A 14,777-nucleotide genomic window follows, 5' to 3' on the forward strand; every position below is an offset into this window, starting at 1 on the left:
AGTTGGATTAGTTTACTTGGGACTCTACCAGCTGATCTATGAAGTGTCTGAGAATGGCGACTCTACAAACTCTCTTGGTAGCCTGTCCCAGCAATTAGCTGTTCTCTTTATAAAGTTATTTTTCCTTATGTCCAACTGAAAATTTCCTATGTTGCAGCTAGTGATTGTTGCTTCTTATTCTTTTACAGTGCACCTCTTAGAAATTGGCTTGGTCTTCTCTGCAAGTCCTGTCTTCTTTTGGTTAGCTGAAGGCTTCAAGGAGATTTCCTGCCCTAGCCTTCTCTTCAGGCTGAGTTAATTCAGTTCTCAGCCTCTCATGTGCTCCAGCCTGCTAGCCTTGACCTCCCTCAGCTGGACTTCCCCCATATGTCTATCTTGTACTGGGTGACCAAAATGGGACATGGTATCAAGTGCCACAGAGAGGAGGAATCACTTTCTTTGACCTGCTGCCTATTTGCTTGCTGGTGTAGCCCATGTGCATGCACAGCCTGCATAAAGGTGGGCTGCTGACTCATGCTCAGCTTCCTGTCTATCAGGATGCCCAGGTCCGTTTCTGCAGAACTGCTCCCTATTATGACAGTCCTCAGCTTCTACTTCTGCATGGCATTACTCTGTCCAGTGTTGAGGACTTTGCTTTTGTCTTTGTTGAGCTTCGTGAGGTTTCTCTCTGCCCAGTCCTTCCAGCTTGTTTGGGTCCCTCTGAACTGAGGCTCTACTTTCCTTTGTGTCAACTACTATTCCCAACTTGATGTTATCTACTAACATGCTAAGGGTATGTTCTGTTCCATTATCCAGTCATTAATGAGGATATTAATTAGCATCACCCCTACTATCAGCCCTGCAGGAGCAATTTAAGTAACCAGTCTCCAGTTGAATTCAGTACCTATTGATTCCTCTAGTGCAGGCTGTTTTCATCCTAATTTGTAATCTTTCCATCCAGTCCCTTTCTTTCTAATTTGGTTACAAAGGGTGCTGTGGCATCCTGCATAGATAGCCTTGCTCAGTTGTAGTAAATCACATGCACTGCTTTCCCCTTGTCCATAGAGCCGATCTGTTCATTGGAAAGGGCCATGAGGTTGGCTGTGTGGTTTATCCCTGATAAATCCATGCTGGCTTGGCAATTCAGAGCACTTTGTGCATGCGAGGCAACCGTTGCCCTCAACCTGCCCTGAGGAAGGAGCACCTCATAATCCCTGTAGCCCCAGGTCTGGATGGTGTCTTCCCTCAGGAGTTTGTCTTTGGTCCAATTCCTGACATGCCAGGGGTGGCCACTCCAGCTGGTGCAGGGGACCTTGCCCTGCAGCAAGTCGCTACCTCTGTTACTGAGGTCCAGCAGTCTTGCAGAGTCTTGAGCAGTCTCCAGGCTCCACGTACACCCCTCCCACAGCAATGGCAGTCCCAACTGCCTTGGTCATGGTTGCTAGAGCTCCCTAGGGGTTAAGTCCCTGAGAGGCTGGTCTCAAGTCCCTCCACTGCCTTGCAGCATTTCCTGCTCAGCAGGAAAACTCCTGTGCTGTCTTTTGGCTTCCACCTGCTGCTTACTTACCTCCTGAATGCTGCCATGTGCTGCATGCTCCTTTCTCCTGCTCTGCTCTCTGGACAGGGAGTGGAAGCCATTCTGCATTTGTAATAAAGCTTTGTGTATGTGTAATTATTATTATTACTAATAATAGTTATTTATTAAAATCTGATACAGTCATATAAACATATCTTTTCTTCTAATGTCTGTCTTTCAGAATGGCCATAGCCAGTGTTTGTCATTCATGTGCAATGTTTTGCTATTTCAATTGAGGGTGTAGCTAAAAAGTAGGAAGTTTCTTACTCTTCTGCATTTTTATGAATAGCCTGCAGGGCTTTTTTTTTTTTTGCCTGAAAGAAGGCATAGAATCATAGAACAGTTTGGGTAGGAAGGGACCTTTAAAGGTCATCTAGTCCAACACCCTCTGCCATGAGCAAGGACATTTTCAATTAGATCAGGTTGCTCAGAGCCCTGTCCAACCTGACCTTGAATGTTTCCAGGGATGGGGCATCTACCACCTCTCTGGGCAACCTGTTCCAGTGTTTCGCTACCCTCATCATAAAAATATCCTTATATTCCTTATATCTAGTCTAAATCTACCTGATTTTAGTTTAAAACCATTACCCCTTGTCCTCCTGCAATAGGCCCTGTTAAAAACTCTGTCCCCATCTTTCTTATAAGCCCCCTTTAACTGCTGGAAGGCTGCAATAAGGTTTCCTGAAGCCTTCTCTTCTCCAGGCTGAACAACCTCAAGTGTTTCAGCCTGTCCTCATAGGAGAGCTGTTCCATCCCTCTGATCACTTTTGTGGCCCTCCTCTGGGTCCCACTCCAACAGGTCCATCATCATGAACAGTCCTGTAGTCTTTGACTTGAGCTCCCTCTGACTGTGAAACCACAGGAATTTTTTTTCCCCATTTGTAGTCCCCTACAGATTGCTTTTCCAATTTCAGAGGAACCGGCAGTCTCCAGGATCTCTTTCCTGCCAGGAGCCATCGTGGAAAAACATGATAATTTTTTCATGGTTGGCATGTGTGTCTGAGTTCACTGTCCTCCTTCTGCCAGGAATGTACGAAATGAATGCTGGAGACTCTGAAATCAAATCTCTGGGCCAGTGAACTTAAGAGACTCCTGGTATCTGTAAGCTGGGCAAGCAATTGCCATTAAAGATCTGCAGAGATAATGTAGCTTGGAGTAAGATCTTACTGTAACAATTTATGCTTGTTAAGATTCACAGAAGCTGTAGAACATGGCAGAATTTATGCAGAAAATATATTCCATTTATAATCACCAGAGAATTAATAGATACATGCTGAATGAGCTTTTCTATTGCTGCTCCAGACCCAAATGCTCTCTGTTTGTAGGAAGTCAAGAATGGGGAAACTCAGATGAAGGGAAAATCTGTCTGTAATTTTCATCCTTCAAAGCTCTTAATAAGGAGGTACATTAAAAGATTCTAACTGCAACTGAGGACAAAAGAATCTGAAGTGCTGCCTGTCCTACATGGCAGTTCTTGATGTGAAACATAAAAAGATGACTTGATAGATACTATATGGACACAGAAGCTTAATTCATTTAGAGAAATGAACATATTTTGTCTGTGTGTCAATGAAGTAATACCTCTAGCCACATGTCTCCTTTTGTATTTTTCCTGCTGCTCAACACCTGTCATTTATAAATTGATTTAAGTTTTGAAACTCTTCCTGGTTTAAAATTTGCATTCTTAAGCAGATTAAGTTACAGTGCAAACTCAGATTGCTTTCTAGGGGAAAAACATCAGCACTGGAGGCTCTGAATTATATAAAGAAGATCCTCAGTTAAGATGTATAATGTATTTTAATTGAAGATGAGTTAAAAGTTTGAAATGCCTCCAAATGTGCACCTTTTTAGAGATCTCTTTGTTCCCAAGTGAAAAATGACTTATTCGGGATTTCTGGTGTATGAGAAGTGTAACAATGTGGGATGGATTGGCAGTGGTGATGCTCAATGATAGGTCAGGAAGTGGGTGACCAGGAGGAAAGGAATGATTGTCCTGTGGAAAACAATACATCAGCAATTCAAATATACCAATTTGTTAATTAACCGGTGGAATCTGCTTTTTTCATAACTTACATTGGTTAAATTGAAAACAGTAAATATTCAGTCATTTAAAAAGCAATTTTGTATGACGGACAGTAGCTTTTACAGGGCAACCCTGTTGCACTGAAACTGTTTTGTCTGTATTAGATTTGACATAAGTGTTACTCAGAGATGAGAAGCTTGTTTAATTACAGTGTCCTACTGTTAATCAAATATAAACTGCATGTCTAGTGAAAGATAAGCTGAACTGTGATCTTTATTCCACTGACTATATTGACTAGCTGTTCATTACTGATCTTCATTAAAGAAGCATAGACATTTTACTTATATGTAGACATACAAAATGGTGTTGTAACCTTGAACTATATCCCATACTGAGTATCTGAGATGACTGTACAGTTCTTCTGAAAGATATGGGGAAAGTATGCTTGTCTAGGAGCATCCACATACCTTCAGTTTGTGTCTTAATGGAGACATAAAAGATTCTGTGATGCTGATGAAGTTCAAGGTGGGAAGAGCAGCATGTGAGCTTGTTACTTGGATTTCTTGCCTTGCCTGGAAATTTTGTGTTGGTGGCTGAAAACTTAAGTTGAACTTACTAAGTATATTTTATATTTTTCTGTGCACTGTATAGTACATTCTCTCCAGCAAACTGCATGCAGTAGTTGTAATGCCTGTATTTCACTCTGAAGTGATGGCAAGCCCAGCAAGCTCACTTGGCTGTAGTTCAGTCTCAAAGCACCTACACTATGTCTAGGAAAAACAGTGCTTAGTATGCCTGGCCCTGTCTCTGTCAGCCAGATGAAAAGGAGTGTGAGTGCATATTCTGGTAGTCATAGACTCTAGCTTCCCTCTACCCAGAGGGGAGCTGAGGCTGACTGCTAAGCATGAGCTTGTGTGTCAACCATGTGCATGGTAGGTTTGTCTGTGATGGAGGCTGACAATGCAGATACATCTAATAAAAATAGAATTACCCTTGGATTCGGAACAATTGTGTTACAAAAAAAAATCATGTTACTTATATTGCCTATGTATTTTCCTCTGGACACCATAAGTTTCTCTTATCAGTATTCCTAAATACTGCTTTATATTTCCACACTGACGCTGTTTTCCAACCAGGATAGGTGCTTTTCAGTAACTGAACATTTCTACATAAAACATAGTAATCTTCCATGTTGTAAAATGTTATTGTACAGTATTCTTATTAATTAATAAAATCACCTAAAAATTTTGGAAATTGGCTTTGAAAGGGGGGAGTTTTACTGTGAGCACATAAAATGGAATTGATTCTCCCTCTGTTTACAGGTACTTCCATTGGAAAACAGAATGAAGGACACCACTCGTTTCCCACAGGCTCTGAACATTGGCATGGGAATAGTCATGACCTTGTATATCTCACTGGCCACTCTGGGGTATCTGCGCTTTGGGGATGAAATCAAAGGCAGCATAACTTTAAACCTGCCGCAAGATATATGGTAAGTGCATATGTGACTTAAAACCAGTAATCAGGAAGGCAAAAATGTTGCAAAGCTTGTTCCATGCCTCAGTGCTGTCATGCTTGTAACTGATAGGTGCTCAAACTCTTTTAAAAGTATACTGTATATACCATTTCTGTGCCTTCTACAGTTGAGCTATGATCCTAGCCAGCAATTTCTTACGTATTAGAAGGAATTGCATATGGAAACAGTTCAATAATCTTTATAGTAAAGTATTCCATCTGTAGCAGGAGCTAGTTCCAGGTGTATTGAAGGAAGAATATGCGCTTTGCAACCAGCTATATTGCAGTTCTGAAAACTGCTAGTTTTACTTTGGATATCCTGGTAATATAGTGGCCTTTTTTAGTGGAATCACTGAGTTTAGCAGGTAAACAACTGGAATAGAAGAGATCAAAGCTGAATAGATTTGTCGTTCAGATGCAAATCTGTGGATAATGTATAATAATGGCTTCCTATCAGGAAAATGAAGCTTCTGCTTGCCACTGTCTCAGGGATATTATAATTTTTTTTTTAGCTTTTGTTTTAATACTATGAGAGCTTCACATGTCACATGCTGAAGAAGCACTGAAGACTGTTTCAACTGGCGCATTGTTAGTTCTGTATCTCTGGATGGATATATGCTGTAACAGTTTAAATGTATGTTTAATACCTTTTGGTCCAATGGGCCTAAAATTAGGTACATCAACAGTGTATAAGTGTAAAAGCTGCAAAGTATTTTGTTTTCATTCTGCTCAAGTAATGTCTCACATGTTATATGCTTACATCTCCTTGTTCTTTGGTGTCTTGTGGTAGCATATTGAAATAGTGAAATCTCAAATTATGTGAAACAAAACCTGCTTTGCTGAAGTGAGTGGTGACTTTTTTACTCTTTGAAAGAGTAGAACACATTTAAAGAGTGTTCTTAATTTTCAAGTGTTACTTTTTAACTCTCTTTTCTCCATTTTCATTCCTTGGAGTCAGTATGAGCTATGCATTTTTAATATTCTTCAGAAGTTTGTTTAATTGCCTGACATGAAATGATAATAAAATGTGTCTTGAAGGATGAATGTTTTTTCGATTGCTAGAATTTCATGTACCTGTTGTTGCTTTTTTGCTAGTTTTGTTTTTGTACTGCTATTATAAAAACAGATCTGGGCCTCAATTTCTTGCCGGTTTTGTGGGTTTTTTCCTATTTTTTTCCTCTGGTTCTGGCTTTTGAGGCATATTGCTCATGATATATATTTAATTGTGTCCTTTCATTGAACATACATTAAAAAAACCTAGAAGTCTTCAGACTTTACTACATCCATTCTGTCTGTATGATGCATCTGAAACTGAAAATACTTTCTATTTGTAGTATTACATGGTATTGCTCATTGTTGATATGATTAGTGAAGAGCTTGTTTTAAATGGTAGGTCTGGGTTCATTTGTGCCTTAAGAGAAGTGCTCTTAAAAGAGGAGGAGGGAGAGCAATGTGGAATATAAGGTAAAGTTGCTCACTCACTCTGTTGCTTTTTACTGTGCTCATGCAAGCAACAGGATGAACTTTATTCTGATGTAATATTATGCTTTATTCTGCAGCACTGTTGTCTAACATGGTTGTTCAAATAAGAGTTTTCAAATAGCTCTTGGCTACAGTGCAGATGTGATGATAAGATGGTATTTATCCTGATGGCTTTACAGACCTAATGCAAAGAAAGAGATAATAAAAGAGATGGAAACTGGTGTTCTATAAGGTGGAGAACTGGCATTATGAGTTTAATAACCTCCGAGCTGCTCAGGGCACTATATAGAGATAAGTCATCTGTTTTTGTCTTACTCTGGATAGTACCCCCGAGCACCAAACAAAATTAGAAGGAGAAGCAGCGCAGTGGTATGTCCATGGGTTGTGATGTACAACGCTATTGCTGCGCAGTACTGTGGGTCTACCTGATACAGTACTGATGAGCAAATGTATGCAATTAGTTGTGCTAGCAAAACAATTTTCCAGTGAACCATATGACAATATTTTGTTGTTTTATCCTCACTTAAAAAGTCAGTACGTGGCTGGATTGAGCTAGAGAAACAGAAGGAACAGACAAGTTTTTATAAGATAGCAGTCATGTGAAAGACCTGGAATATAGCTAAGCAGTGAGACTTGGCTTATGTGTTTAATTTCAGTTGGACAATCCCTGTCTTAAAAATAAGCCTTTCCTGATAAAGAAAATTAAAATTTTTCTGCTTTCTGAGTTTTATTTGATGTTCTCATAGATGAATTGACCAGAAGGCATATGCAGGCCGTAGACCAGTTAAGTCCTTAAGTTTAATTTAAATAGAGAACTGCTTATATTCTAAAAACATTCTGCTAGATAGGAGCTTTTGGAGAAGAGACTTGTTGCAGTTCTAGTCTAGATTGCGTTTTGGAGTACAAATTGTTACTCAGCATAATATATTAATTAGAATGTGTTAAAAATTGACTTTATGAAAAGAGTAGTTTTCAGCTTGTTTTTGCTGATTTTTAATAACAACTTTCTGGAATCAAAGAATTCTATTTGACTGCATTAAATAGTTTTTCTTTTTTTTACATGCAGTTATGTTTAGCTGTTTAGAATATCTTAGTAATTGTTTTTCATATCCTCAGAAGTACGCAGAGTACCTAGTGACATGAATCTTTTTACACAGTTTGTTGCTGACTGAGGAGAGGACACACAGGCACAGAGTATAGTTTACTTGATTTATTCATGATCACAAGGTGCCTCCTGATCCAAGCCAAGGAGGGGCACAGTTTGCCTAAACATATTTATATTCATATTTATAGTCAAAAAGTGCATAATTATTGTCACATGACCATCAATTCAAACCAAGTCCTGCTGACATCTGCAAATACAGATTATGGGAAATTCTGTTTTAGTACTTAGTATTGTCCTTGACTAGGGTCTCACAGAAACATAGAATGGTTTGGATTAGGGAAGAACTTTAAAGACCATGTATTTCAACCCCCTCTGCCATGGGCAGGGACACCTTCCACTACATCAGGTTGCTCAAAGCCACGTCCATCCTGGCCTTGAACACTTCCAGTGATGGGGCACCCACAGCTTCTGTGAACAACCTGTTCCAGTGTCTCGCCACCCTTATTGTAAAAAATTTCTTCTTTGTCCTTGGCTGGGGTCTTATCTTCTTATGTCTGAAGGTTCTTTCCACCAGCTGTTCTTTGTTAAGATACAAGTGACAATCTTTGTGCGACAGTTCCCTTACTGTGAATCCCAAGGGTTAACTACCATACAAATATTATAGCATATTAAAGTTCAACAAAATTGATACAAGGTACTAGTTCAGGTGGAATCTTAGGATAATTAATGTCCTATTTGGTCTAGCTGTATTGATATGCAAGTTTTGTTACACTAGTTTCCAAGTTTTTCCCTTAAAAGAGGTACAATAAAATCTAAAATATAGAATTGAAGAGGCAGACTTTTGTTAACTTTTTGCACATATCGCATGATTTTTTTTAAAAGGTAGCCTAAGGAACCATCTTTATCTGACTGGAATATAATATTAAATTACTAGTAAAATCACTTTAGTAATATAAAAATTGTTTCCTAATTTGAAATATTTGAATCCTTGTAAAGCTAGAAAAATAATGTAATGGAGATGCTTACTGTGTATTTAAAGTTTGAATCCTGTTTTTGAATATCTTGTAAAAAATTATTTTTGTAAAGGTTTGAGGTGATCTGAAGCCTGAGGATTACAGGCTAATTGTGGGTAGCTGGTCAGTTTTTCTTTTTGTAAACCAGATAAAATCCATCTAAGCTTCTGGAATAAGGACAGTGTTGCAGAACTGACAGAAAAGTGATTCTGTGTTTTCCTCTAAATTACTTAAAGCTGCTCAGCAATCAAAAGGAAGTGTGTCACAGAAGCAGTGGCTTCCAAACTAGCTACACCATTATGTCACCATGTAAAGTGATATCATAGTTTTTCTGCCCCTTTGAACATGCCTTTGTGGATTTATTGAGTTGTGTTCAGTGATGGTCAAACCTTTGATACAAATAACTTAGAACCTGTTAGTCAATATTTATTTTTAGTCAAAGTGTATTTTTCTTTTTTCCCCATATATACATTTTTAATTCGTTTGCATATTTTTTCAGGTAATAAAAAAGCTGGGGTTTTTTGTTAGCAGTCTTTCAGTATCATCAAAAATTGAAAACTTGATGAACTGGCTTGTAGTTGTGAGATGAGAAGCATGAAAGGCCAAGCTGTTTGAGTTCATCATCTGTATTCCACTGCGCAAAATCGATCCAGTGTACCAAAACCATTTCTGATTGTGTGTTCAACACTTCCATCAAAAGGTCGAAGGAAGGATGATGGAGGCATCCTGTTGTGGTGGGAAAGAGCTGAACTGTATGGATAAAAATTTTGCCATGCTGTGCCATTTGGCTCCAGGATGAGGGGCCAAAAGCAGTCCTGGCTGGATTTTATTTAGTAATAACAGATACAGGTTATGATACTCAAAGTGAGTACACTTTGAGTGACCCCTGCCAGGCTTTGAGAGATGCAGAGACAAGGATCTACTTGGTTCTTTCCCTACTCTGGCTGCTGTTTTTTCTTTTCTTACTGTTGCAAGTTGCCTGTGCTTTCTGGTTGCAGTTGACTTCTTTTTGAGGACTGAAGCAGAAAAGGATATTGAGTGCTTTGGTTTGCTTTGCATCATCTTCTGTTATCACAGGTTGTTTATGAGAAATACTTCCTCTCTCATTGTGAACATACAACACCCCATGGCAAATGAACCAAAACTTTACCCAAAAGCTTTGATTGTGTTCTTAGTTGCATTCTTAGAAAGAAAATCATACTAAAAGACTCATAACTTCTATCAGTTGGCTGTAAGCAGACCTATGATAAATGCTTGTAGTTTATGCAGCATAGATTAAAAATACATCTAAATTTAAAACTGTTGGTGGCATGTTTATTCAGCCACAAATAACGGTGGTAAGAGTGTCCGCACTTCATGTTTTTTGGAAGATTTACTCTATTTTTTTGAAAAGTTAACAAAAAATCTTGACCTGATTTCTCAGAGTCCTTCCCTTGGAGTAGATCTGTAGACATTTTGTTTACAAAAAGATGGAGATATAGGAAAACCTTCAGACAGATCATGAAGGAAAAAACAATAATGCTACAACCATATAGCAATGGGTTTTACTGCGTTACGATAAGTGAGACAAGAGCATGAGCATGATATCTAAAAAATCTTAACTATCTTGGGGGAAGAAAAGATATTTGTTATCTAAAATTTGGCAAGACAATGCCAATATATGGGTTATTTTTCAACATACGTAAAGAAGCAAGATACACAAGTCCTTGCAAAATTATATTGAAGTTAGGCTGCCAACCCATTTCAGCATTTAAAAAAAAAATTTTGCTTATTTTGTACCTGAGCTTCACAGCTCTTTTGTTATATGTCTTGCTGAGATGTAGTTTATATAAGGGTAGATGTGAACTTTTATCCTTTTTTGTCTTCATCTTTTATCAGAAAAAAAGTGTCATGTCAATACTGATAATCTTTTCCTTTACTCACAGGATAGGGTTTTTGGTTCTGCACAGATCTAAAAAAAACCAAACCATAAAGGTGAAAGCTGGACGATCTGAAGTCAGTTAATATTTTTGGAGTAGTATTTTGAACCAGTTTAGGCAGAGAGAAGTTAAATGTAGCTGAGTTCTATACTGTTACAAAGAAACTGTACACTATGTTGCATTTTCTGAACATTTTATCTATACTTTGATGACATGCAGAGTGGAATAACACTAGAATGGAGAGAGATTAATGAGAACAAAAATTCTCCCCTCTTCTTAAAATGTAAATTGTGTATTTTACCAGTCTGTGTAGAGATAATTTTGCTTTTTATGTAACTGAACTCTTGGAGTGGTGAAAAACAGTAGCTTGTCTTTGGCACAGAATTTAAAACCATCATAAAGTAACTTTTCAAGAAAATACACAGTCTCTTAAAAAAAATAAAAATAGCTTGATCCCTAAAATGTTTGTCTAGTTCCAGCAGCTCTAGTCCTCTATGTTTGGAAGGACATTTGAGCATCAGAATTGAACTCTTCCACACATACATACATTCTTTTTCATAGTAAAATATCATGCCCCTGGCATAAGGTTGACACAATTTGGAGCTCTAGAACTTGGTACTCCTTTGTGTTGCTATAAACCCTATGGAATATTATGACATGGCACAGTAACGTAATGTTGTTCTGTACCTAGTGGTTTTGAAGAGGAGAGTGTGGACAGCAAGCAAATTTGGTTATGGATATTTTCTAGCCTTAGAAGATACTCCTTCCAGTTTTAAATTTCCTGAGATGCTCTCTTCCCAGTGTGAAAAATCTTTTTAGCAATACTTTGTGAATATGCAGAAATCTGGAGGATATTGGAATTTGTCTTTAAAATGTCTAAAGTTTACTGCCAGTGTGAAAGGTTTATCAATGTACAGATTATATTTTATGTGAATTTTCTTTTCCCAAATAACTGCCATCTGTTTAACCTGTTGTGCTTTAAGTTTATTCATTTATGATTGCATGATTTTTTTTTTTTTTGGCCCATATTTTGGTAGTTGGCTTATCTTCTGCAATTTCATAGGCTGTTATAACTTGTGAGCAGATAATGTTATGTTCTTGTTTGCTGGGGGAAAAATATTTTTTTAAATATATATATAAAACCTTAGTGCCATTAGCAATCTTAATTTTTTTAGGAAGATTTTGCAACTTACATGAACGTCTGTAAATGTTTTCAACAGGTTGTATCAGTCTGTAAAAATTCTGTACTCCTTTGGGATTTTTGTGACCTATTCAATTCAGTACTACGTCCCTGCAGAGATTCTCATTCCGGCTGTCACCTCCAAAGTGGAGCAGAAGTGGAAGTTACTCAGTGAGCTTGTGGTGAGAGCACTACTAGTCTGCTCAACCTGTAAGTATGTATACTTACATCAGTACATATACTATACATCCATAAAAAAGCTTGCTATTACGCATTGTTGAGGCCTGCTTATTTAAGTACATGTTTTGTAATATATTTTTCCAGAGGCTATCAAACCTGAAATTTTGTTTCAATGATTCAGTATGTTTTGATCTTCATGAACAAGTGAATCTATTGTTGCATTTCTATGTTAACCACACTTCTTTTTTTAGTAGGTGTGACCAGTTATTTGATAACCATATCTTTTGCCAATAATACTCTAAAGCTGCCAACTTGAAAATAATTTTCTTAGAATAAAAGTTTTTAGGTAATTGACACACACTGCAGTTTCATGTCAGCCTTCCTCTATGTGATCTGCAGTACATACTGCTCATGGAGAAATATTTTTTCTGTTATGTCGGTGTGAGGATTAAGCCTAAGGTGTGTTGCTCTGTATCCTTAAAACAGCACTGGAAACACGATGCCTGGTCAGAGTGTTCATGGAGGGCCACTTATTTTAGGTGATAATGCTGCAAAGTAATTTGGTATCTCTGCCCTCACTGCCTGTTTCTCCTACTGTTTTTCTCTCTTGTCTCCTACTCTTTCCCATCCTTCCTATTGTGTCCCTGCTTTTCTCACAGCTAGTCTAGATACCATAGATACTAGCAGTAATCAACAGTGCTCACTGAATGGTGAGCATGATCTCATCTAGGAGTCAATAGTCCTGAAGATAATGGACTGAGGAGAAAGTTTAGGTTTGTCTTTACAGCTCCCATCTAAAGTGCTGAATAACATAGGAACATTTTCTCAGTTGTTATAAAAAATTGTTTCTAGTACAAAGCTGGCTTCTTGACTCCACCATTTGTACTGGAACGAGCTGTTTACCTTAAAAAGAATCAAAACTACCAAACAAGCAAAAAATGCTAAACCTTATTTTTTAGGGGGAAAGTATTGATGAAAGAGAAGAGTTTAGTTTTTGTTGGCTCTGTTCTTTTGATGAATGCTGAGCAGTGTCTAATGCGCTGGACAGCAGCTAATATTTGTTCGCTGTCAAAGAGAACTTGAACATCCAGTGAGACCTTCTTAAGGTCAAGTCTGTTGAGAGAAACAGTTTAATGTTGGTGCAATTTAATTACTGCGGTAAGCAAAGGGAAACACCATTGATCTAATAACTTGCTGCTCTGAAAATACATCTGCTATGTGAAATTTAAAAAAAAAAAAGTGAAAAGCTTTCTTGAATAATGAAGTGCAAATCTCCTGAAGCACCATATAGCCTGTGTTCTGCTTCTAGTGTTCATGGTGCATAGCCAACCTACTAAGATTTTAAGATTGAGGGTAGATGAATAGCTCTTGTAATACCTGAGAGGCATCTAGGTAAAAATGCTTCAAGCTTCAAAATGCTTTTTAATGTTTCTACAGGACCGCAGTAAACTCTCCAGTCCTAACTGTATCTTGGGGTCATGAGGCCCTCAACTTCCACTCATTCTCTGTTGTCCTTTATGTTGCCCTTATAACCTGCCCTGTTAATGATACCACAGTATGTTTGAAAAACTAAAATTCTTGTAGATCCAAACTGTTTTTTACAGCTGAAGGTTTTGAGAGTTTATAGGTGAAAGATGTTTTTGGAGATGTGTCTGAGAAGAAGAGTCTGTGTTGAATACGTTCAAAAGCACAGTTCCCTGTTTGACTTGGGAAAATTATAAATGACTCCATGATATTCAGCCATAGCTGTTTTTGTGTGGTTTTTTTTTTTCCAATTTTATTGTTGAGCTTTGTAATTACTGGGTAGTCTCGGAAGGAAAAACTGGGTAACAGACTCCAAGAAAAGGAAGTAGAAAAAGAAAGAAAATTAACTTTGAAATCTGGAAGAGGAATCTGTGAAAGCTGAAAAGAAATGAAAACAAATCAGAGGTGGGGCACCTTGTGAGTGGGACTTGAGAATGAAGAAGATGCCTATTAGGTATAATTAACTACAGTTGGGTGAATTGGGACAGGAAGAATCTAATACAGCATTAATTAGTGGTGGGTCCCTTTTTCCCAGAGGTATGTTGATATGTATTCTTTCTTCTTTTTCTTTTCATGCAATAGTGCATTGTGATTTTTTTCACTTTTTTTTTTTTGTTATAAAACAACAGTTAATGGTGTTTCTTTTCTGAAGGCATAATAAATACTCTAAAATGATTCAGTATAAAATGAATGCTATATCTTTATTTCTTTGAAAAAAAAATGTGTGTAGTAAAATTGGACCTGGTTTGTGCCATTGAAACTGACCTGTGATGTGAATCTCTAAAGGGGACCTGCTGAAGTGTTACAGGTGTTACTGGGATATTTGAGAGTATTAAATTGTTTGCTGCAAGGCACAGAAAAATAAAATTAAGAGTTTGCTCTTAAGTGTTTGATATGTTGTATTTATCCTAGTTGTCTTTTCATTTTTTTTCAAGTGGTTTCTACAAATTCTATAGCTGCAGTATCTATAATAGTTTTTCACCAACAATTGTGTGAGTAAGCTCCCATGCTTACACTCATCTTCTGTTTGTCATTTTTCATTGAAACACTGGTTATAAACAGAATTGATTTAAATAATGCTTTGCTTTCACTAAGGGCAGAACATGGTTCCTAAAATGATTCAGAAACTGTTTAGTAGAAAGAAAAAATCCAAAACTTTTTAGATTGAGTTTTAAAAGTTAAATGGTTTGGGTATTGATGACAGAATATGTTGTAATGTCTGTACCATTCAGAGGTCATACATTGATTAAAGGGACTCCGCTTCCTTGAAAATAATTCTCT

At 37.6% G+C, this 14,777-nt stretch overlaps 1 protein-coding gene across 3 annotated transcripts in view; it reads left to right on the top strand.

The window, feature by feature from the left end:
* SLC36A4 (solute carrier family 36 member 4) overlaps nucleotides 1–14,777 on the top strand; it is a 112,640-nt gene that overhangs the window by 45,736 nt on the left and 52,127 nt on the right. For all 3 annotated transcript variants that reach the window (XM_074860293.1, XM_074860294.1, XM_074860295.1), the window contains exons 9-10: nucleotides 4,901–5,070; nucleotides 11,833–12,002. In XM_074860293.1, coding sequence (XP_074716394.1) covers nucleotides 4,901–5,070; nucleotides 11,833–12,002 — 340 coding nt within the window. The remainder of the gene's footprint in view (nucleotides 1–4,900; nucleotides 5,071–11,832; nucleotides 12,003–14,777) is intronic.

This window comes from Strix uralensis, chromosome 2 (genome assembly GCF_047716275.1).
Source record: "Strix uralensis isolate ZFMK-TIS-50842 chromosome 2, bStrUra1, whole genome shotgun sequence".
Lineage (NCBI taxonomy): Eukaryota > Metazoa > Chordata > Aves > Strigiformes > Strigidae > Strix > Strix uralensis.